This window comes from Callospermophilus lateralis, chromosome 2 (assembly GCF_048772815.1).
Source record: "Callospermophilus lateralis isolate mCalLat2 chromosome 2, mCalLat2.hap1, whole genome shotgun sequence".
In the NCBI taxonomy this organism is placed as follows: domain Eukaryota; kingdom Metazoa; phylum Chordata; class Mammalia; order Rodentia; family Sciuridae; genus Callospermophilus; species Callospermophilus lateralis.
In genome coordinates this window covers 50,549,350-50,574,433 of record NC_135306.1, presented here as the reverse complement: position 1 = coordinate 50,574,433, position 25,084 = coordinate 50,549,350, and the positions used below count along the sequence as shown (strand labels likewise).

Here is a 25,084-nt window from a genome sequence, read left to right as displayed (position 1 = left end):
CAAAGATAGGAACATTTTGATGAATATATTTTCTTGGTATGTAAAAATGAATCCCTACTCACTTGTGGAAGTTAAAACTTCTGAACTGGTTTTTCACTGGTGGCCCTGGTTTGTCTGATTTGGACACAGCCTTTTATCAAGTTTTCCCCAAACCAGCAGCAAGAATCATTAAGCAAGAATTTTTTTTTTTAATTGTTATGCCTCCCATTGACCAGGACAATGCAACAAGATCCAAACCCCAAACTGGAACAGCCAGGAAAAGGCGTTTAGCCAAGAAGCTCGTCAAACACAGGCAATCTTGTAAATAAATAAAATATAATAAATTGTTTTAGCAATTGTCCACTGGGGAATCCATAGAAATCCTTGTTGTCCAGTTAACACAGAAGGAATTGTGGTTCAGAGACAGGCTTCATATTTTTCTGAGGGTAATAACAATGCTCTTAGCCCTAGGAAAGGGAAATAGGGGAAATGCTAATGGATTTCTCTTCTTACAATTCGAACTGCCTCTGAAATTGCCTATAGCCTAGTCTATGAGAGTGTTGTTAGATTTAGGACACATCACTTCTATGTCAGATTGAGCCCATCTGGTTCTTTCAACTGAAAAATATATGGGAATAGCTTTTAACCCCTCAAAGATTACTTTTATTTCATGGTGGGTCAAAAGCACAGTGTAGTAGTACATTTACATTCATTAGTCAGAAGCTAAAAGAATCATTGACAGAGTTCTCATCTCTTATTTTTTCTGCCTTTATTTTCAGTCTTGATTGAGACATGGGCACAAACATCACTGCCACTTCTGACCCCTTTGAAAAGTTAATTTCTTGAGGAAAAATGATAAAACAGTGATCTCTAGGGCATTTAAAGAAAATTTATTGAACAGGAAGCCATTCGGCTGGTATTCTTAAGAAGCCTATCTGATGTAGAATAGGAAGGAAATCACTCATTTCCTAACTCCTTCAGGCCACTAACACACCACCGGATGCCATGGAGGATAATTTGGCAAGAGAGACAGTCCTAGGAAAAAGGCATTACCTGGACCCTTCAAGTACTCTGCCTTTCTCTTTCCAGTTAGTAGATAACTACTTAGAGGAAGTGAGGACTAACTGGGCACTAAGGAAGTCAGGTTCTTTCCAGATATATTTCAGTTGCTGGAGTTCTTCAATAGTTCAGAATAAGCAATAGCATATAGCAGTCCTGTTGGGTATTATGTAGCCAACATAGACATTTTAACCAGACATCCCCTCATCAAATAGCTGGCATTTACCAGATAGATGGCCTTATTTATAGATGCCATCCTCTCAAAGTTAAGTAGTTGAGTAGTCCTTGTGCCTTGATCTTGCATTTTGAGCAATCTTGGTTTTCAGTCAACAGATTTGTGTGGTTAAGAAGTCATTTGGGAACTTCAACATAATACTCAGGCCTTAAATGTATTGCCATAACCTTGGTATAAGCCAGGAAGAAGAAGGAGAAAAGAAGAAAAAAGAAGGAAGAAGGAGAAAAGCAAAGCAGGCAGAAGGCAGCAGTAATATCTGGATGCCAGATGGCATCAGGTTAGCAATGGGCTGATGCAATGAGAAGCAAAGGGAAGTTTCTGTCATGTGTCTCTGTAAACAGAATCCACTAGGATTTAGATACAGAGAAGGACAAATGAGAGTCATCATAGTGATCTTAAAGTCACTAAGTGCTCTGTTTTCCTTGTTGAAAATAATATTTAAATGTACAATATTTAATTATATGTTTACATAAGTTCATATTTATACCTTGTGAATTGTTTGAGAATGTGGATGGTTTAACTCAGTGATGAAGAATATGAATTCATATTTTTTTAAATGGCTAGAAATATTAACTGTGCTACATACATTTGTATTTCCCCCAAAGAACATGAAAGGGATCAAACCTCAGTAATGAATCCAGATAGTACTGCTGTTCATATTCTTAATATAAGTTACCCGAATAACATTCTCTCCATGAGTCTCAAAATGGAAAATAACAAGGAATATCTCATAAATGCATAGAAACATATGTCTTCAGAATGGAGAGCCATCTATGATCAAGAAATTTAAATTGTGTTTTCAGATCATTAAACCCACAAAAAAGATTTTCCAGCAGCACAGATTTGAGCATAGGAACTATAAGTCAAAAAAATCACAAATGCATTCAAGTTCAAGAATTGTCACAGAGTAGAATGAAGGCCTCCTGCTAGCCAGACAGAATTAGCCCTTATCCTCAAGAGTCTTGGCCTCTCACTTCTAGTTCCTGACTTCCTAGCCTCCTCCCCATCTATAAAAATCATTCTCATTCTTTATATTCTCTGAAACAGCAAACAAAGCATTTAGTATAAATTCTCTGGCTAATTATGTGCTTTAGATGTTTGGAGAGGCACTGGACCTACTAATTTTTTAGACATAAATTCACTGATAAATCACCTATTCAGTGTTTTGATGCTGTGGCAGGTATTACAAAAGTAACACAGTACTCTTTGCCCTCAAAGAAATCTTTAGTGCTTTCTTACCATTGAACAACAGGATGGTGACCTAAATCTTGAGTATTGATCATTTGCAGATGGAGCAAATGAGCTAGTTGTTTTCAGAAATGCCATCTGACTCTAGGGCATGCACAGCCTGAGAATGTTGTTGATTTTAAATGGAGTATAAGAGACTAATTGAATTCCCAAGTTCTCTACCACCATATTTTGGAATTGCATCTATCTCTGAGACAAAATATAGAATAGTTAAGCTAGTATGTGGCAATGAACAAATAAAAGAAATAAGTGAAAGAAGAGTGGAATACACATACTGAATGAGTTTGAGGGGGACATGATGATGTGAACTAGTATTTAGCAGATGACAGGGTTCATTTGAAACTGGCTTTGACTCCAAAACTAGTACATGAGGAAAGATTATTGGATCTTCCTACATAATAAAAAATCAGATGTTTTATACCACTATTTGTTTCTCTGTGATTCCTACCTATATGTTGAAAACAGGCTACAGAAACCACAGATTATTTCCTAAAGTGATTTTTTTTTTTTTTTGGATATATCAAGCTGCCAACTATGTAACTTGGCAAAGAGTGAGACTATGATTTGTACACCCCCATCGAGGATATAGCCCTGCCAGGATCAAAGTAAAAACTCAACTTATTGATCATCCCTCCATGCAGAACAGCTGTGTGCACAGTGGTTTAGTGTGAGCTCCAGCGACAGACCACTGTGTGTGAATCCCAGGTCCCCATTAGCAAGTCATTTTACTTCACAGGCCTCAATTTCCTCATTTTGTGAAATGAACATAATAATAGTCTCTATGTCCCATAGTTACTGTGAGAATTGAGTTAATATATGTGAAGCCCCTGGTCTGCAGCTAGTGCTACCTAAGCACGAATGGCTGTTACGATGAGGCTTTTCTAGCATCATTATCTTCCAGGGAATCTTTAAGGCAGTTAAAATGAATAATACTCAATGTGAGAAGCTGAGGCAGATATTGTATGTAACCATCTTACACATCGTGTCTCTAATGGCATTCAAGCAAGGACCACACTATTTAACCCAAAGCTCAGCTAATGGTTCTCAGCTAATACCATCTCACTACCTCTCTTCTAGGCTACTGAAGCTCTTGGAAGAGCTTGATTAATAAACACCACACTTTTAAGTTAGCCCAGAGTTTCTTCTAAGGGACAAAGATTAGTTGTCTTTATTTGGATAAAAAAGAGATTTATGGAAAATTGCAAATGTGAGTGAGGAAAGTGCAGAAACTGCTTAGGTGGAAAAGCAACCTCCTTCAACTCTGGGTTAAATACATTCGATCCCCATAGATTGCTCCCAGCATGCACAGAGACAGCACAGTCAGTAATAAACTCAAGCGAGCAGACAGAGCCATTTTTATGTAGGCACTAGAAAAGCCTGTATTACCATCCAAGAAGTTCTAAATTCGTCAGCCCCTCCCACCATTACCACTGTTGCTCATTCCATAGCTACTTTGAGAAAGCTAAATCTGAACTGTTGCTCAGCTGAGCCCTAGAGAGTGACAAAGACAAATTAATGGGATCCTTGTGTGCCAAAATAAAGTATGGACCTTGTCACCACCAATATATGTTAAGTCCATTAAGGTCATTTTTAATGAACTGAACTTTTCATTGGAAAGCTTTGCCAAACTTGTTGAATTAAGGGAATAAAACCTTTACAAAATTGCAAGATAAACTAATTTCACTCTGTATGAAGAAGAAATGATTCATGAAAAGTATTTGAGTTTATAATACTTTTGATTTTCATCAAAGTTAGGGAAATAATCTGGATTTAAAATATGCAAATATTCTAGAAATAATATGGCATTAAATGGAGAACTGTAAATGTACTGATAGGATGTCAGTTCTAATGGCATCTGAGTCCCTCTGGGACATGTCCTTTTAAATAGGCTACCCTCAAGGAAAAGCAGATTTTCAAATCATGTCCTGTTTTGGAAAGGTTAGAAAAGCACAGGGAAATAAAGATGGTCAAACAAATCCCCTTATGTTTCATCTGTGAAGAGTCATTTGGCTCCATCTGTATTTGCCAGAGGCAATTAAAGAGTCCATTTTCCTTTTTTCAAAAAACTTTGTATATGTTAAATTTTAAAGAGTAGATAAAAAGGTGAGAGCACTCCTGAGTCCCTTTAACCTAGAAACAGCTCCAAAATGTTCCAGAGCTTTTCAGTTGAGTAGCTAGTGGTAAGATAAGACAATGTCTCACTGGAGTCACGTACAGATTACTTAGGTCAGCATTTGTCTAAAAATCCTTTCTTCTATAAAATAGCATTTCTATTGGGATTTTAGTAAAATATGATAGGCACAGAACTTAAACTTGCCCCAAACTACCTGAGTACCCAACAACCCATCAAGATAAAATGAGACCAGCACATACTTTCCAATTATACCTATGAGAAATGTAAATAAATGTCTATTATAGCCACTAAATTTGGGTATGAAAGCTTTAAAAGACCATAAGAAACTTCAACAACAAAAAGGGTTTTTGTTTCCTCATGCCAATGTCTGAAACAAAGAGGTATAATTTGATTTCTTAACAGATTTTTAGTTCTTTGTTCCTTTTTCTTGATTAGTTTCAGATTTGGAGCCCAAGAACAAGCTCAATACCAAGTCACTTACCATAGAAATTCTTAGTTTCCTAATTAGAATTCATTGAAAAAAAGTTTTATCAAGCACTTATATAAAGTTCTGTCTTTACAGTGAGATGCATATTGCATAGAGATCACACAATGATTATCAAAGACTGGTAATGTTATCAGAAAATGAAGAGGTGCTCTCAGAGAGTCTAACAGGAACCCAATATGTCTAGGGACTGGGAAAGGGACACACAAGCCTGAGGCCTGAGGATGAAAGGGAGTTACTCTAAACCAAGACCAGGGAAGAGGGCCCTGCAGGGAATGACCCACATATGCCCAAATATTGAGCCAGGAAAGAACTACACACTTTTGGTGAAGTGAAAGAAGATAGTTGTGGGTCGAAGGTAGTAAGTAGGGGAGAATAGTAGAAGATGAAAATGGAGAATGGTTCTTTTTTTTTTTTTCTGGGCACAGCAGGAAACAATTAAAAGCTTTCCATTTTAAAATCCCCCTGACTACACTATGAAGAACAGACTGGCAAAGGGTAACAGAGGAAGAAGACAGATTAGTGGCTATTGTGGTTGCACAGGAGATAGCATTGGCTCAGTGGTACTAGGTGACACGGCAAAGCAAGGCACAGGGCCAGGACGGGTGGAGAGTGTGGATGGAGGAGCAACCACCACCAGTTTGGATCGTGCCTCTGCCATTTACTGAGCAGCGTGACCTTGGAAATCTGCAGGTCTCAATCTTATCAAATATTGAAATTAAGATCATACCATCAGATACAGTTTTCCAAAAGATGAAACCATGACTCTCATGCAAATATAAAATGGACACGTCAAAAATTTTATTTTCCTCATGAATTATTCATTGGACTAGTTAAGACACTAAGACTAGTTTAAATGAGAACTGGATTTAGAAAAGTTTATATTTTTCCAACCAGACGAAATCATTTGCATTGACATAAACAGGAAAAAATTTCTATCATTATGGACAAGAAACATCTGTAACTTCAACAGCTGTCTACAAGGAAATGTCCTTCTCTATGAAGTTGCAAAAGAGATTAACCAAAGACAATCTTAGCCTCATACTTGAGAGAATTAGACCACCCTTTGAAGAGAACCAGACAATGCTGACATTTCTTGAAAAGACAGCCAGAAATATCTTTGTCTATTTCATAGTGTGTCTAATAGTACCCATTTCCCATCAATGTTATATATGTATGCATATACACATATATCCATATATACACACATATGTAATATTACATATATACATACACAGATTAATGTTACATAGACATATATAATGTTATATGTATGTATATATATAATGAGTAATACATGTGAAATACATAAAACAATAAGTATAATTGTTAGGTATTATTATCATTGTTATATCAATAATAGATGGTGGCATTGAAGATGGAGAGAAGTAAATGAGGTTAAGATATATTCTCAAGAAAGAACTGATGGACTTTGACAATCACTTGGAAGTGAGGAGTGTGGGAAATCCAGAGTTCAGGAATAACTCTTTTGATTTTTTACTTGAGCCAGTGGAAACATTTGCTGTGATGGAGAAGATAGGAAGATGCAGGGTTGCTGAGGGAGTAAATCAAGAGTTCTCTTTTGAATATTTTAAGTTGAAGATGACTTTGAAACATAAAAGTGAAAATGGCAAGAAGAGGTAGCAATGCGTAATAGAGAGTGTGAAACCTCAGCAGCACTGTGGCTTGCACTTCGATTTCCTGGTCTGTGTACCAAGTGAGGATAATAACAGCCCTTGTCTCATTAGGATTCAACAACTTTGATTTGTAAAGTCCTTAGAATAGTTCCTGGGCACCTTAGAAGCACTACATTTTTGATAAGTAGACTAATTAGTATTTATTCTTTTTCAAAGGAAAATGTTCTGAGGTTAAATACTTAGAAATTTCTTGTACATTGATGGTATTTGAAACTGAGAATCCTTGACAAATGCATTGAAAGGCAGTGCAAAACGGAGTCCTGGCTCATGCAATATTTAGAGTTTGAGAACAGAAAACAGACTTAGAAAAGGAAGTGACTGGAGAAGAAGAGTATGATGTCAAGTAATTCAGGAGGAGAAAGTCCTTCGAGAAGGAAGCTATGATCAAGTGTGTCAAATGCCACTGGCACATGGTAGATTTGATTGGCTGGGAATAGCAGAGAATATGAAGCTGATATTCTTAGAAGCTGATTATTATTTTCCTGCTGGCTTTTCTCTTACTGTTATAAATGTGCAGATTCTTCACGGTTAACAGGTCCCTCCTTTCTTGTCTGAACCAGATCAGAGGAAGACAGGCAGAAACTATAAGATGACTTTAACAAAGTACTCAAATATCTGCGCTTCCAGGACTTGAGAAAGTTCAGTCATCTCTGGTCTCATTGCAACTTTCACCAAACTTATCCCCCTCAACATTGCCTTGTAGTATAAAGTCTCTTTGAAAGGAAAATGTGCTCTTTGATACAGTCAGCTTTTCTTCTCCTACTTCTAGCATTAAGCATTTTCTGCAAGAGGGACATTGAGGCATTCTTGCAGAGAGGCCAGCTGTCCCTCAAAGAACCCAAAATGAATGTCATCATTATCATGAGAAAATGAAGTCTGCTATGTGGAGAATGCCTCTAAATATAGCTCTCCCAATACCGTCCTATGCATTTTTTAATTCATTCCTTCCCTCAAGATATTACTGCATAGTGGCATTAGACAAAGGCAGTCACTGATTTGTTTTTGTTTTTTTCTTTTCAAATAGTTGTATTGGCGACTTTATCAAAATTGTCATTTGCTATTTTAATTTCTAGGATCATTCTGTTCTTGGTTGTATTACTGGGTTACTTTGCAGTGGCAAAGATCCTCACAGACTAGGCATAGTGCTTAAGCATTTAAGGAACCTATGAAAAGAAGTGGCGCTCTCTGAGGTTTTTGTGGAGTGGTGTCCTGGACACCTATAAAGAATTTTGCTTGGAGACCTCAATGAGTTGCATAACTAGTATAAATTATTTGCATCTCCAGAGAGGTGCAAATAGCTATTGAGAAATATTGCATAATTCCACATTCAGATCAAGTATCCTCAGATGAAGACCTTTCATAATAAGTTAGATTGTCATTTATTTAGAATGATTCAGAAATGGTCCTAAGGGAATGTAGAATGATATTTTGGGTAGATATTGTCCTAAAACCTTAATGCTCCAGCTGTACTTTTAAATAATGATCTTTAAAGTTGCCTTAGAATTATGGATTTTACAAGTGATTTTGAAAATTTCTAAAGTGATTCAGTTGAAGAGTTGCTTTCCCTTTCTAGCATTCCAAAGGTTTTTTTGTTTACTTATTCTGAAAGATTTTTTGAAGTTTTCCCTTTTAATTTCATTGACAGATATTAAAGAATGAAAATGTTCTGAGATCTTCTGATTGCATATGCAAGTGGGAAGCAAGTGAAGGTAGAGGTAGCCAAAAGAATTTCCCTTCCCTTTTCGAGTTTCTTTTCTCCTACAGCAGCACTGTTTTCCTAGGTATCCAAATGCCTCTTCAAATGCTAATCTGCCCCACTTGAGTTAAAGTAACTGCCCCATCACAAAGATTTTGCTCTGTTATAGTTTCAGCAATTACCCAGAATCAGAAGAAGCAACTGTTCAGACTTAAAAGGTTAAGAAAAAATAAGATTGGCTTTAAAAGTAAAATAAGGCACTATGGAACAACATATTATTATCAACAAAGATCATAACTTTTTTAACCCCAAATGATAATTTGTGTAAAAGATTTTTCATCATAGAATTATTTATATAATATCATATTTTCTAATTTCCTCTGTGGCCCCTAGTTAATAAAATTTTCAAAAGGGGAAAACCCATAATTCTTATGCAAATATTAAATGAACATTTGTCAAAATTCTTACTTTCAGTAGTCCCGCCTTATCCACAGGGATACATTCTAAGATCCCCAGTGAATGTCTAAAAGTATAATACTGAATCCTAAATATATATATATATACATTTTTTCCTATACTTACATACCTATGTGATAAAGCTTAATTTCTAAATTGTGGTCAGAGTCACAACAATAACTTCATAATGAAATAGAAAAATTATACTAGTATGCTCTAATAAAAAGTTGTTTAAATTTTATAAATTATTTATTTCAGAACATTCTATGTAATATTGTTGGACCATAGTTGACTATGGCTAACTGAAACTGTGGAAAGTGAAACCTAGAATAAGAGAGATTACTGTGATTCATTGACTAATGAAGGAAACAGTAAGATGTTAAAACCAATTCAAAGGAAATTTTTTAAGATCGTGTATATTTAAGTAAATAGGAATGCTAAAATGAATTTTGAAATAGATGCAAAATGGGTCTATCTGCAGAGCGACAATCAACTGTGTTCCAGGTAAACACAATTAATTCACATTTTTATGAGCATGAATCCTTTGTATTATCAGTGTTCTACAACTATAAATGAGAAAAGTAGCTCAAAATCAATGGAAGGCTAAGATAACCAGGAAGGATGCACTGAACAGGATAGCCAGTATTCTTTTGGGTCCATTTTAAAGTTTTTCACAATTTATTCCTCCTCTTTCCTCACTGTACTATCATTCCCCCACTTTCATACATAAACATACACCAAAAGTAAAAAGAAATCATCAACCACTCTAGACTCACAGGTTCAAAAATTTAATAAGACTGAAAATTACCAAAATCCAGTATTTCTAATCTGATTCCCTGCAAATTTTAATTTCCATTTTGAAACTAGAGCATGAGACAGACTGTCATGCATCAACATAACACACCTGCTAAGCTATTCTGATTTTGTATAACAACCCCGCCCCCAATTTTTTTTTCAAACAGATATATGGGAAAGCAAAAGGGAGGAAAGTAATGAGAGAAAAGGGGAAAGTTAATTGTTAATTACACACCATGTATCTAGGAGCCTCCAGCTCTAGCTATTATCTGTGGTGACTTGAGACTAATTAACCAAGAGTACCTTGTTTCTATTTAGCATGTTTTAAAATATTTTTTCTAATTGTCAATGGATCTTTTATTTATTTATTTTTTATATGCAGTGCTGAGGTTTGAACTCAGGGCCTCACACATGCCAGGCAAGCACTCTACCACTGAGCCACAATTATTTAGCATTTTTTAAACAAAGTAATTGATTTTTATCATTTCATTGAATGCTTCTGACTCCATAATAGCCACTAATAAACCACTTAAGAATTTTATAAGTGAATTTGATTGTTACTGTTTTCTGTTTCATAAATGGGACTATGGTAATGACTAAGTAAATCATAAGCTTTTTGTTTATGGAATGAATAATTAAGCTTGCAAATAGATGACCAGATAAAAACATAGATTATTCATTTGCCAGGTGTGTCTTTTTTCCTAGAAATGGGAAAAGTAAATGTCAAAATCATATCATCCCTTCTAATGCTTCTACCCATTTTTTAAAGAACTCACTTGACCAGTTTTTATTCATCTGGCAGTAAAACTGCTAGCAGAAAGAACTTTTAAATTACCCAAATTGAACTTCAGTAATAAGAGTCTTCTTATTGTATATTTTTACATCAAAATGATTAATATACTGATTTAAGAAAATAAAACAAAAATGATTGCATTCCATTTTATATGATCCACATTAAAGGTTCTAGCCCAGCAAGTGCTATTCAAGATGAGACTTCTGAAAGTTACATTTAAGCCTTCTAACTTGCCTGCCCTCTCACTGACCTTGCTCCCTCCCACTTGTGGGCAGAAAACTCAAGATAGTAAATAGAGAGTTGGGAGACCTAGGGACATGGGGGAAAGCTTTATAAGAAAAGCAGTTATTATTCATTTAGCCATTTGCACTATCAGATATTTTTCTTTTGAAATATAATCTCCTGCCTTCAACAAGAGAGAATATATTATATCATACAGTGTACGCACTAGAGAAATTAAGATGACTGCCAAAAGACAGCACCACTTAAAAACCAAATTGTTTTTAATTGGTGTGAACCTGACAAAGACCTACAGATAGTGGGTTGGGCAAAATGCCAGTGAAGCTGTTTTACATTTGATAAGACTCTCATTTGGGAAACATAAAGCAGATGTTTATTGTTTTTTTTTTGCTTTAACCCTAAATGTCCACAAGTCAAACTGCGCACACACACACACGTAATTACACACACAGGCATGTATACATTTTATATACACACACATATGTATGTACATGTGGAATATATAAGATATATGTCTTAAATGTGTTGCTTTAAAATTAACATTTCATCTACTACAATAAGTGCATGAGACTTTAGTAGCAGGTTTTTTCCTACTTTGTGTGCTTTTTAGTGTATCATCCTGGTTCTGGAAAGAGAGCAAATGTAAAATCATTCATATTGTAGACAAGGGGAGCTGAGGGTGCCCTTTGCACATCAATTTGCCTTTTAGATTTCATCTGGGTTCTAGATTTCATCTGGGACTCACTTTGGAAGATAAAGCACAAACAAATAAAGTTAATTACTTATAATTTTATAAACTTATATATATGTAAAAAGAGATGAAGCCTAAGACCTAAAACAAGTTTGGGGATTACCTATGAATCTCAATGTGTGTGGCATCCCTACCAAAAGTCCTATTCTGTAGCAGGGAAACTACAATCCACAGACTGGATCCAGACCCTTCCATCATCCCTCCTGCCTGCCCCATTCTTATAAGTAAAGTTTTATTGGAAGTTAACCCCTACTCACTTGTGTGATTCTTTCATGCAACAGTCCTTGCGATGGAAACTGCATGGCCAAAATAATCAAAGTTATTTTTTGTATGGCTCTTTACAGGATAGATCCGCTGACCCTTGTTCTATTGGTCATTGAAGAGGGCTATTACAAGTGATAAAACAATATTTTTTATTGTTGGAAAAATTAATAAGGTGCAATTCTTTTCTATATGAAAACAAAAGTTGGTACTACATTATTAAAGAAGCACTATTCGTTACACTGTAATTAAAGTTGTCAGGCAAGTCATTTGTCTTATGTATGGAATAGCTAAATGTGAACCTTCAAGTCTACACCAGTGTTATAAAATTCAGGGCTCATGCATTTGTGTATTTCTTGTTCCAGGAATCAGGCATATTCAGAATGAATGTGCAATAAGAGGTTTTTGTTGTTGTTGTTGTTTTGGCAGACAGACACAATACCTTTATTTATTTATTTTTATGTGGTGCTGAGGATTGAACCCAGAGCCTCACACATGCCCTCTACACTGAGCACAACCCCAACCCCTGCAAATAAAAGATTTACAATGGTTTTCAGATTTTGATTTTATATTTCCAACAAGCTCCTACAGGTAGCATTACTTAAGGAGAGAAGACTTTTTAGTCTTTTAGGGTACTATTTCCCTGCCCCAAGTTCTCTACATACCAGAAGATAAAGAAGTCAAAAACAGAAGGGGGAGGTGAAATTGTGATGACAATTTCTTAGGAACAGTTCTGGGTGGTCATCCCATCCTCACCCACCTTTCTGACAGGCCATGATAACCTTTGTTCTCTCCTAGTGGATTCCTCTTCAAAGGTAGCTGGGGTCAAGTCCTTCCTGAAAGGTCTCTTGCTGGGCTTCAGGGCAGCATGTATGTTTTAGGAAAGGCTGGCTCTCCCAGCCAGACCACCTCTGTTGCACATAAAGCCCAGGCTTAGGCCAGCAAACATCTTTGTTATATTTTTTCCAGTATGAGAAGTTGCACGGGTTTGCTGTTAGAAGTTCAATTTCCCTGAACTAGATATAAACCATTTGCACTTGTTAGGATTTAATGCCGTAACTGTCTTATCAGTCTTTTCTTTTCGGCCAAAGTCAAGGTTAAGAAGCCAGGTTTGCATGCCTTCCCAGCATGACTCCCTGTGCAAAAGCATTAGAATCATGGGGGGAAAAAATTCCATAGTTTTTTTCCTCAGATTATTTTACTAACTTTTTGGAAAAGTTAGTGATTCCCTCTGGGTTTTTTCCCCCCATAGGCCCCTCTCAAGGTCATTACAGTTATGGCCATGGTTGATTAATGGGGAGGAAAAACTTTTTTTTTTTTTTTTTTTTTTAATTTGGATATTTTCCTACATTCTGGAGAAACTCAGAGAAAAACCAAATTCTTCCTGGTGTAGCTTCTTTCAGGGTGGAGGGAGGAAGACGTTGAACAAACTGATATGAATGCAGAACCTCTCATTTACTGACACATGCCTGTGGATTTAAATTTGTAGCATGGCTTTTCACTATGATATAAAAAGAATTGGAGTTCAGACTAATTCAAAGAATGTGTGAGAAGAAGACTGCACCATTCTTGGAAACTTACAAAAAAAAAAAAAAAAAAAAAAAACCTTTTTTTAAAAATATAAATAAATCTTAAGAAGCACATTGAGTAAAAAGCAAAGAAAGTTACAGAATATGAGATCCAGGCTTAAAAAAAAAAATTCTTCCTTAAATATCTCCCAAGGCTTATTCTGTAATAGTTTTTAGTATCAGTATTAGTCTGCTTTAAGAATAGCCAGTATCATGCAAGAGGCACAAGTGTTGGGATTTAGAGCGAGGAAAGGAATCACCAATTCCCTGCTCTGAAGAGCTACCACTGTGGGTGCAGAGCCCTGAGTAAGCAGGTGGTCTGTGGCAGGAATGTCTTGCAGCTGGGAGTTCACATGACATGAAGCAAGCAATCTAGAATCAGTAGCCAATGAGCTCATGAACTAAACTGAAGCTCCCATCACAGGACAGGGTGGAGGAGCCCTGGACACATCCTGAGCCAGCTCTGGGCAGCAGAAGCAGGTGCCATGCATCCCCTCACAGCCCCAGCTCTCTACTGCCTCGCGCTTCTTATCCTGTCCTTTTCTTTGCTTGCCGACTGCAGGTTCATCCCAGAGGCCTGGTCGGCCTGCACAGTCACTTGTGGTATGGGGACCCAGGTGCGAGTAGTCAAGTGCCAAGTGCTCCTGTCTTTCTCTCAGTCCGTGGCTGACTTGCCGGTGGATGAGTGCGAAGGGCCCAAGCCAGCATCCCAGCGCGCCTGTTATGCAGGACCGTGCAATGGGGAAATTCCTGAGTTTAACCCGGACTCCACAGATGGGCTCTTGGGTGGCCTGCAGGATCTGGATGAGCTGTATGACTGGGAGTATGAAGGGTTCACCAAGTGCTCCGAGTCATGTGGAGGAGGTAAGGAGAGAGCCCCTGGCTCAGAACTCCCCCCCCCCACATCTTTTTCCTGTCTCTTCTCTCCCTGCATGCAACTGTGTCATGTGATTGCCTCTATATCAAGAATGATAAGCAGGGGCAGAAAGGGAGGCAGCCATTCTAAAGGTAAAGCAAGTGTAAATCGAACGAATAGATTTGATTTCTGTGTCTGCTGAGTGGCCCCAGGCTGTCAGCTGTGAGTGGCCAACAACTAACACCTTTGCTTTCAGTTGTCATTCTGATGTTTTGTACTCAACATTGACTTATTTATCTGAGCTCTTGCTTCTCTCTCTCTCTCTCTCTCTCTCTCTCTCTGTGTGTGTGTGTGTGTGTGTGTGTGTGTGTGGTGTGAATTAATACCCAAAGTACACCACCATATTCTGCTGTTCTCAAGAACAGGTTAGGGTCCTTACAATTTACTCAGCTGGGTTTCCAAAGAAAGGGAAAAGCAGTGTAAAGATTATCCAGCACAGTGCATACCTGGAGCTGGAAAATATTTTAGTGATCAAAGCCAAACCCACTCCATTGTGCAATGATATGCAAAAGAGCGAAGTGACTTGTTCAAGACCTCACAGCTAGTGAGTGACAGAGCTGGGACTAGGCCAAAGCTGCTGCTCTCTGTCTACAATCTTTACATGCTACCACACTTCAAGCATGTAGAGAATTCCTAAAGCTTTCTTATTATAAATATTATTCAACTAATGGCCATCATTTCCAGGTACATTCATCTGGTTCTCTTGGGTATATTCTATGGTGACATACAAGTAGCTTACATAGTGATTTTTTTAAATTACTTAATTAACCACTCATTTATGGGTACCTAGATGTTTCAATATATGTATACATTATAATATTACAATACATTGTAAATATTAAACCAAACTGATTAGTGTATCTCTTCAGTAATTTTTTGTTTCAGGTGTTATAAACAGGATTGTGACAGAAAATCAATTCTTTAAGATCATGATCTTTCTCACCACTGTAGAAAATGCCTTAAATTCATATTATCACTCACTGTCTCGCACCTACTCCCAAGAGAGATTTTGATAGGTTAGGAAGTGCCACTGATGTCCTGTCACATCCCTCTTGCTGGTCATTGGTAACCCCTTTGGACATGTTGAGGTTCCACATTCCCAGCAAATTTCTTCCTTTGCTGGTGAGATAAAGTATGCAAATTATTTCCCAAAACTGTTTTCTAAACCATGACATTTGAGGAACTCTTCTAAAGGAATGAATAATGGAATAAGTATCAGCAAAGAATCCATTTAATCCAGCAGGTCTTTTTAAACTTTTAGTAGTTCTGACCCTGAAGTTCTTGTTTGTTTCTGATCTTCCAGTTTCCAACCCTGGAATTATAGAGTGATTTAATGGAAATCCCTGGTATCTTAAAACCTAAATTCTTCCAAATAATTCTGGGAGACAGTTTCTCGGAACTCAGCTGATCTAACTGTTTTCACGTGCCGTCCTTCCTCTCATTTTCAGGACATTTTTTCTTCTATGCCTACTGAGAGAGTAGTGTGTTTTATAAGCTTTGGTGATCTGTGAGCCCCAGCAGAGCTGAGAGTCGGGGGAAGACCTGTGGCCCTGGCCCAAAGGAGTGGCTACAGTTGTTCCTTTCTAGTTCAGATGGTTGTGTTTTTAGCCCCAATTTCCAAGATCACCTGAATTGAATGATCATTATTTCTAGTCAAAAACAAATGTGCTTTAAAAAAAAAAAAGTATTTATGGTCGCTCCGTTATGGCTCTCGGTTACAAGTCAAGCCTGGAACTTTATGAGCAGGTGGAAAAAATAGATGCAGTAATGGAATATATAAATAACCGGATGCCTTTATCTTTAAGAGTCAATCCATTCTACTGACCAACCAGGGGTTTAAAACTGAAAGTCCAGAGTGGAATGTATTAATTTTAAGTGTTTTCAGAAGAATTTGATTTAGAAATAAGATTCAAATGTTGGATACACAATTGATCTCTACCTGTAGGATCTGAGTGTCTTTATATAACAAAAATTATATATCCTTTACATCTAAGGAAGGGTAAAGTTACTAAAATTCCTGAAGTCTTTAACTGTCATCAATTGATCACACTTACCTACAGTTATATCACTGTGCCAAGGTAATATATTTACACCTGAAATGTTAAGAGTTGAAATTCCAAAGTGGTGAAAATATACTTGGGTTATATGGTCTTATACAATGCCCATATGCACTAACAAATTAGTTCAATATATGGGTCATGTATTTTCAAGTCATTGTTTGGCAGTAAGTTTTTAATTGTATTATCAATTTTGATCTTTCACCAAAATATAACCCACAAGATTAAATATATTCTTAAATCAATTTTTGCTGAAACCAACCCTGTATAGAATTAACAAATAGATATTAAATCACTTTTGGGTTGTAGAGCCAGTCAGGCTAATCGTATTGTTTCTGTAATCTCAAAGAGGTGAAATTGGCTAGACACAAAAGTCCCCTTTCACCTAGAAAAAGTAGTAACCGGAAGGAACTAGTTAGTAATGTGTTTGCCAAGCTGTCATCAAATATCAAATATCATGTAACAATTATGCAGTTCTGGGGATATAAACATAGAAAATCCCATTTTCTGGAAAACTGAAAGTGAGCCTAACCTGCTCAGATCTGTATCCTTTGTCCTACTATATTTCCTTTTTTATATTTTAATTTCCCACAAGTGAATTGATAGGTGTGGTCAAGGATAGCAGTTTTGAACCTGAGCAGCTGAGTTGAACTCCTAGATGCTGAAACTCAAATTTAAATCTAGCTGGGGGAAAACTTGAAACTGACTTTAGCAAAAATGGAAGGTGAAGACCTGTGGCTCCTTTTTCCTTTTGCTTGTCAAGAAAGGAAAACCCATGTGGTGTGTATGTACAAATATGTAACAACAAATCCCACCATCATGTACAACTATAACGCACCAATAAAAAAAGTAGAAGAAAAGGAAAGAAAGGAAGAAAGAAAGGAAAGCCTGGAGTTGTAAGGATCTGTACTTATACATGGGTTCTCTGTTCAGTTAAAAGTTTCCGTTTCAAGGCATATGTTAACCCTTCTGGAAAGAACACAAACTTAGTGAGCTAACCTCTCCCATTCTTGCCTGTCTCTCCTGTGCCAGGTATGGGTGAACCCAAAAGTGAGCTCCTCTTTCCAGGGCAGCTCCTTTACTCCAGGCTCCTGCCCTCAAAGTTCCCATTTGCTTTAACAGTCGGCTTGCTTAGAATACCCTGCTCTTTACGCGTCATATTTTTTCATCCTACAAAAATTTATTATGAATTGATTTAAAAAAAAGTGGTCCCAGATACTCCTTAATTATGACAGAACTTCTGTCGTGGGTTTCCCCACACCTCAAGCCCCACCTAAGAATGCAGAGACAGCTGGCCCGTGGCAAGAGATTTAAAGCACAGTGTTGCAGGGGCCTAGTACATTGTTTTATAATACCTTGGATTAGAATTTAGTAACTCTGGAATGCTTCCTAATCTCAGCACTTAGCCACCCCATGGTGATCTTTATCTGTAACTGTGATTAATGGTTGGCAATAATGTAGGTTTGTGTTTTACATAGCGAAGAGAGGAGATTACTGATGCCCTTTTAGAAACTTAGCTCTTATCCCCATCCCTTGCAGTCTTAGAAGAACCTAAATTCTATAGCTAAAGAGTCCATCAAGTGGATGGAAACAGCCCATCCCTCACACACTTCATTCCAATAGCAGGTATGGGCCCTTCCTGCCATGGCTGAATAAAGTCAAACTATATCTTATTTTAGAGAAGCATTTCAAATTTCTTAAACGCTACCAAGTAAGCAAATGAACAGAAAACTTCATTTTTATCATAACCACAGCTCTAGATTCTATATGGAATAGTAAACTATATTCAGTGGCTGGTCATCCTGACCTTGATGCCAAAAGGATCCAGTGGGAAATCAGTGATGATATCAACAGTTTCTTGGGAGCTGTTTTGCTGCATCATCATACCATGAATTTCAAATGGTTCAGTCACAGAAATCATCATACTGTCAGCATTACAGAATATGGTGGAGTAATTTGAATATCTAGTGCGAATCTCAAATTCTCTGCCTTGAACGGGCCATCACATAGGCAAATTAAATTTTTTTGAGGTGGGTGGTAGGCATCAAACCAGGATCCAATTAAATTTTGAAGCGATAAAAACTTAGAAGAAAGAAAATGCAAAGATCCCATCATGGCCACAGAAAAATCTTTTGATTGAGACCAAAAACATGTTTGATTTATCAGACTTAGAAAAAAGAAAGTAAGTTGATTTGGATCCTGGCTTTAAAATGCCAATTTTTAAAAGATGGTGTTGCTGAGCAGCCTAGATCAATTTAACATCAATTTAGGAAACATTATCCTGTTGAGTGGGATGAGAATGGCTTGGAGAAACCTAGGGCGTGAAAGGGGAAGGACAGTGATAGAGCTAATAAGCATTGGGACAGTTTGTGTTATGTTTGCTACCATTGGATGAAGAAATGCAGAAGATAAAAAGAGATCAAGTATGTACATAAATAACTACATGGATAGTGAGACTATGTTATAACCATATATATAAATGTCTAACTATAGATAGATAATCTTTAGATGTAGGTATCTTTATATATATAACTGTGTATGGATGATAGCAAATTAGCAAGAATGTCTTGTCTCTTAAACTGAACTCTGCTGAAATGATTCCAGACACATGTCTAGGTTATTTCCGAAGATCTCTAGGGAAACAGATATGACAGCCTCTTAGTATCTTTAAATGATAATGCTTTTAGGCAGTGCTAATGGCACAATCAACCTCCACTTCAACATTTAGCAACTGTATAACATTAGACACATCTTTTTACCCTTCTAAACCTCAGTTTCCATTTCTGTAAAGTGGGTATAAAAATAATACCTATCTTGCGGAATTATTGAAAGAGTTGTGTGCCAAGCCCTCAGCTGTGGTACCTGCCTAGTAACGGGCACTCTGTAGATGTTAACTATTGTTATTATGACTGCAGGTAGAAGGATGAAATATTCCATCAATCCATGAATTATTAGTGTTTCCATGCTTTATGAAAGTCTCCATAAGGGATCTGGCAGAACACTTTGAAAGACTTGTGTTGGTAATTACTCAAAGTCCTGTTTTACTATTGCCAATTCAGGTGCGCAGATATGAATGGAAAGACTGTTTACCATGCCTGTCATTATTATGCTTCTTATTCTTCTTGTTCTAGCTTCCAAAGTTGCCTAGTTCCCTACAGAAATGAGCCAGAATCAAAAGGAAACCAGTAGAGGCTAAAGTCCTAGATACAAGACCCTAAGAGCACAGTAGTTTATAGAAAGTTAGATATTAAGTTGTGGCCTTTGGCCTCCCTTCCAATACAACAATCTCTGGTTGATTGAATGTGTGAAGAACTTTGCTGTTGTTTTGTTAGATTTGTGCTCTTTCTGCATGAAATGATGACATTTCGGCATGGTGGTTGCATAGATTGGTGGAATATTTTTAAGGACTTCAACAGTGTTGGTAGCAGCCTGTCTTTGGGAAGAATTGTCCTTCTCAAGAGGCATGCTTATAGTGGCCATAAGCACATGAGTTCCTCCTTTCAGATCAACCTATGTTTGTGTGTGTGTGTGTGTGTGTGTGTGTGTGTGTGTGTGTGCTCGCGCTCACATGCATGGGTGTTTATATGTGTGCGTGTGCATGCACTCATGGGTGTGTTTTGCAGGAGATTGAACCTGGGACCTTGTGCATGCTAGGCAAATGCTCTACCACTCAGCTACATTCTCAACCCTGGACAGAGTAATGGTTGACAAGATTGGCAGGCCTGGGCTTTTAACTGTTGCCTCTCACATGTAGCGAGAGTCCTACTGATCACAGAGACCTCCCACCAGCTGCCTTGTCTACACTTCATCACCCCCCCCACACACACCCTCTGCACTATGGCCTGACAGTGTGATCTGTACACAGGTGTCCAGGAGGCTGTGGTGAGCTGCCTGAACAAACAGACTCGGGAGCTTGCTGATGAGAACCTGTGCGTGACCAGCCGCCGGCCCCCACAGCTCCTGAAATCCTGCAATTTGGATCCTTGCCCAGCAAGGTAAGGGACATGTTGCCGGCCCTGCCAGCCAGGAATGTGTGCAGAACTGGGTGCATCTTTCTATGGGCAAGACCAGAACACTTATTGTTACCCAATGTTTTGAAAACCAATTAGCATCAGTTCAAACTTTCAGTCAAATCCACTTAAATTTAATTGAAACCAGGGCTTTGGAATTCCAGCCCAATCAATGGTCATGCACAGAGTCCAGAAGGCTTCATGCACTGAAGGGAGCCTTATGGCATGGCTGGTATGTGCACGTGCCACATTGTTGCTTTCCCCTAAAGGCAAAGTGAACTGACCCCAGACTTCATAGATTCTGTCGCCTTTTTAGCCTGTGTCCCAAGCCCTCTTACCATAGTAATGAATTGACTTGTGACTTATAGGGTCTAAGGAACTGAAGCATCTGGGTGGTATAATTGACCCACTGTGAAATCTGTAGGCACACAGCATGCAGATTCATTATAGCACGCTCTGGGGTGTGTGTGTTCATTCCACATGCGTAAAATCAATTAGAGCATTTCATTGTTTGGTCCTGCCTGGGTCTCATTATTGCCCAACTTTGAGTCCTAGTTAATCAATCCAATCACTGCTTCAGTCCACACAATTTTATGGTGTCTGGAGAAATTTGCCTTTTAGATACTTCTTTTTGAGCAACTATCCTCTATGATTCTGCTTTGGAGACATTTAAAGAACCAAAGCCAGACTTTCAAATCTGCTGATGGAATGAAGAATGTGCCTGGATGAGCTCATAGCCTAGATATGAAAGGAATGCTGTTTCTGAGTGACGTTTCTCCTCCTTCTGCAAGGTATATCATGAGAAGCAGAATTTGCTTTCAGGCATTAACAACAGTTTGCTGGTTAAGCCTATGTGCTTCTTGTCTTATTTCTCATCCAGCTAGAGGACTTTCTTTGTGACTACAAAGAGACAGATCACAGGCCTTTACCAATCATATGGAGACACACTCCCATAGTGACACTTCTGCGCATCATCAGAATTGTTCGATTTTTCATCAAAATGGTGGGTCCTGGACTTTCCCCTTCAAATACAAAAGTGGAGAGAGCCACTCATGCCACACTGTCCATAGCAACCAGAAAACAGCCACTTCTTTGAGGAGGATCCCCTTCTCCACCATAAGAACAGCAGCCAGTGAATAGAGTCAGGGCTGGACCAAGCAAAGCTCAGATCCAGTACATGGAATCCTAAGTAATCTCTTTTTCTGTCATGGCCCTCATGTGGTCTCATATCTCTATCCTAACCTCACAGCTCCCAGTTCAGTGAGCCCAAAATTCAAGTGCTTGAGCAAAGGGTGCAGACTTTTCTATTTGAATACAGTGGAGTAGATCCAGCATGGACAGCCTGCAAGGCTGTTGGCTAGGAGGTCAGGAGGCCTGGCTTATCACCTTCTTCTGTCACCAACTAGCTGTGTGGTGCTCTCTCTTTCCACACGTATGTTGTAAAGATGATCTGAAGTCACCATGTCCTGCTCAAGGATCCCATGATTCTTTAATTTTCTGTAAGCAGAAGCATCAGATCGCTACTCCTGCTTCATTGTGCTGATAATGGCTATCATTTCTGTTCTTATTTATCATCACTTAAAAAAACAAGAAGGGTCTTTTCTAACCTCATTCCAGTGCTGTGGTAACATCCAAATGCTGTGATGAGCTGAGACGTTGCCAAGGAGTTGGTGCCAAGGACTAGTTGAAAACTCCTGGGGTTTGTGACCACTCACCTGCTCCTTCCTTGGTCAATAAAAGGAATATCACAGAAGGGGTTATTTACCATCCTCAAAGTACTAACTGTGATTGATAAGTCTCATTCACTCTGTGACCTTTTTATTGACTCAAGGACCATTGTTGGGTTAGCAGGATTATGTTTGTTCTAAATAATCTTTGATTTCCCATCATCCAGCTATGGTAAGACCTCTCAACGGCCACAGATTTCTTGGGTTACTGTACACAGGCAAGTATCTGTAGAATGATGCTAATTAAAACATTAAGGTGGGCAAAGTAGAGCAATCAGATAGGACTCATTCCCTTCAATTCCCACCTGAGAGCCAAAGTTGATTTTCATCTTAAAAGTGAGAAATATATAGGCACCTATCCTGTGGAATATTTTAGTCTAATATCAGGGGGGAAAAATCTGTCTTTCTGCTCTCCTTGGTGCAAGATATATGCAGAAAGGGAAATGTGTTTGATAGAAGCCTAATAGCGCACCATTTATTCCATGCACCTTCCATCCAGTGGGGAGTGATTTAGATCTTTGATTCACAATTCTTGTTCCACATGGCTCAGTGTTTCCTCTGCATATTGGTGTGTCTTACTAATGAGTCCTAACTTTATGTATGTGATCTTTTAGGTTCTTGGTCTGTGCTGATATCCATGTGTTTTTAAAAGAAAGAATAGCATTTTCTTTGGGACATTTAGAAATGTTGCAGGTCTTGACTTTTGCCTCTGAAGTGGTGCTAGGTTAAGATAAGACCCTTCCTGGGCAGTTATTAGTCCTGCTGAACACTAGTGAAGAAGCTATTTTACCTCTTGCATATGGCCAGAGTTATCTGATCCTAAGGAGTGTATCAAGGACTCTGAAAAAGGAGATCTGACTTTTGGAGCTATATTTCTAAAATTAAACTCGACTTCTCCTGACTTGCTTTGTGTGGTCAAAGCTTGTATCAGAAGCACATGCCTGCCTTTCACCAGGTTTAGGCAATGACCTCGTCCCATCTGGTTATTCACAGCAGGAAGGATGTGTTCTCAAGCTGGAGGGATTCTACTTTTTCCAGTCTGTGAGTATGTATAGACGTGCGCATGTGTGTGCACCTGAGTAAGGCTTACATTTTTAGGGTAATTTTTTAAGTAGTGATTTTCTGTTGAAAAAGACTAGATTTGAAAGTCTTTGGTATCAGTTTTATGCCTCGTTCCTCCTTTCTCTATCCCAAGCATCTGGGAATTGACATATAGCAGGTGTTTATTAAGTATTTATTTAATAAGTGTATAGGAAGGACTAGGGCCATATTTGTAAGTTGCAGTGTTTAGGTCCTATTATTATCAGTAGCTGGAAGACCTCAGTGCTCTCTCTCCTCTTCATCCCCCTTTTCTCCCCTCTTCCACTTGATGCGGAAAATACCATTTTTGGACTCCTTTCCTTTACGCCTTTAAATACCAAACATATAAATATCAAATGTTGAAATACCAAAATATAGATTGTCTTAGGATTATAAGCTTTTATGTTATCAATCATGTACAGCAAAGTATCCCCAAGGCAAGCATATAAAGGCAACGGAAGGGAGAGCACTAAAGGTTGAGGAAATTGCTAGCACTGCCCAGAGAGGAGTGTAATTGTCAAGAAGGATGGAAGGTCCTGGGTGAAGGGTAGAGGGTAATCTCTTCACGACCTTGCCTAACATTGCCATAAGAAATTAGGACCACTTTTGCCTGTGAATCACCAATGAGAATTTTCCTTTAAAGTTGATGGCAAGGAGTTATCAATACAAGGAGGAAAAAAAATCACCTGTGCACCTTCACCACTGTCTGAGGACAGTGTCCAGAAGCCACACCACCTTTCCAGCCTTTCAGTGGTGCCTTAGACAGGCTCAGGGAAGAAATACCCCTAAACAATTTAAGATCCATCACTGGGAAAGAAGACACCCCCTGTTCCTAATAAAAAAGTTATCCAAGTATTCTAATTATTAATTATACAGGTAACACATAAAGAGGCTGACTGGTTAAAACTCAAGTAGAGCAGGATTAATCAAAAAAGCAAGGTATATGCTCCTCTTTTACCTCCATACTTTAGGTTCTAGTTCTTTCCTCTCCAGAGGTAACCACTGCTAATGGCTTGGTGCGTGTACTTTAGGGGGTTTTCTATGAATAGATTCATGAGCATTTAAAAATACATAAGGTTTTGTACCTGTATCAATGAGGCTTTCATAAATGAGATCTCATTGCATGATTTTTTTTTAACTTCATAATGTTTACTAAAGATTTTTCACATCCCTGGAATTCTCAAAATACAAAGACTAGAACATAGATTTAGACCCAGGATCAAGTCCTGCTCTGTCACTTTTAGCTGTCTAATCTTTGAGAGGTCATATATACTTTTTTGGATCCTCACTTTTCTCATCTTTAAAATAGGATTATAGCTGTCACTATAATCATTAATATCATCATAATCATCAATCAAGCAATCATTGTCTTCTCCTTTTCTTTCATTATGGTTTTGTGTGTGTGTGTGTGTGTGTGTGAGAAACACTTCTAGTTTAAAAGAAAACATGATTTTTGTAGACTTTTAAGACTTAAATTTGATGTTGTTTTTATTTGACTAACTTTTATTAATTACACTTGCTAACTATCTCCCTGGTTTATAACAGCAGTGACATGAGCAGCCCAAGGAAAACCAGAAAGCACTACCTTTAAAAAAAAAAAAGTGCATGGCTGTTATTAATTATAAGCATTTGATAGCTTGGCCAGTGTGTGTTGAAAAGATTTGGTAAATGTATGTGGAGGAGGGGAGCAGAGTAAGCAATGAGAGCCAGATGGCTGAAAATGAAGGAAATTCCAGGCAATTTCTGCAGCTTTGTTCTAACATACTTTTTAAACTAAACTTTTATTTCTGTGCAACAGAGAACAGCTGAGTGGTACAGAATAGATAAACAGTGAGGAGGGACGAAAAGCCCCTAATTCCAGGAACGGTGCTTGGTTTCTGCCCTCTTCCCCACCCCAT

At 38.0% G+C, this 25,084-nt stretch overlaps 1 protein-coding gene across 1 annotated transcript in view; it reads left to right on the top strand.

Annotated features, from left to right (window-relative positions):
- Adamtsl1 (ADAMTS like 1) overlaps window positions 1–25,084 on the top strand; it is a 344,581-nt gene that overhangs the window by 188,880 nt on the left and 130,617 nt on the right. The window contains exons 14-15 of the mRNA XM_077108065.1: window positions 13,959–14,260; window positions 20,235–20,364. Of these exons, the coding sequence (XP_076964180.1) occupies window positions 13,959–14,260; window positions 20,235–20,364 (432 nt within the window). The remainder of the gene's footprint in view (window positions 1–13,958; window positions 14,261–20,234; window positions 20,365–25,084) is intronic.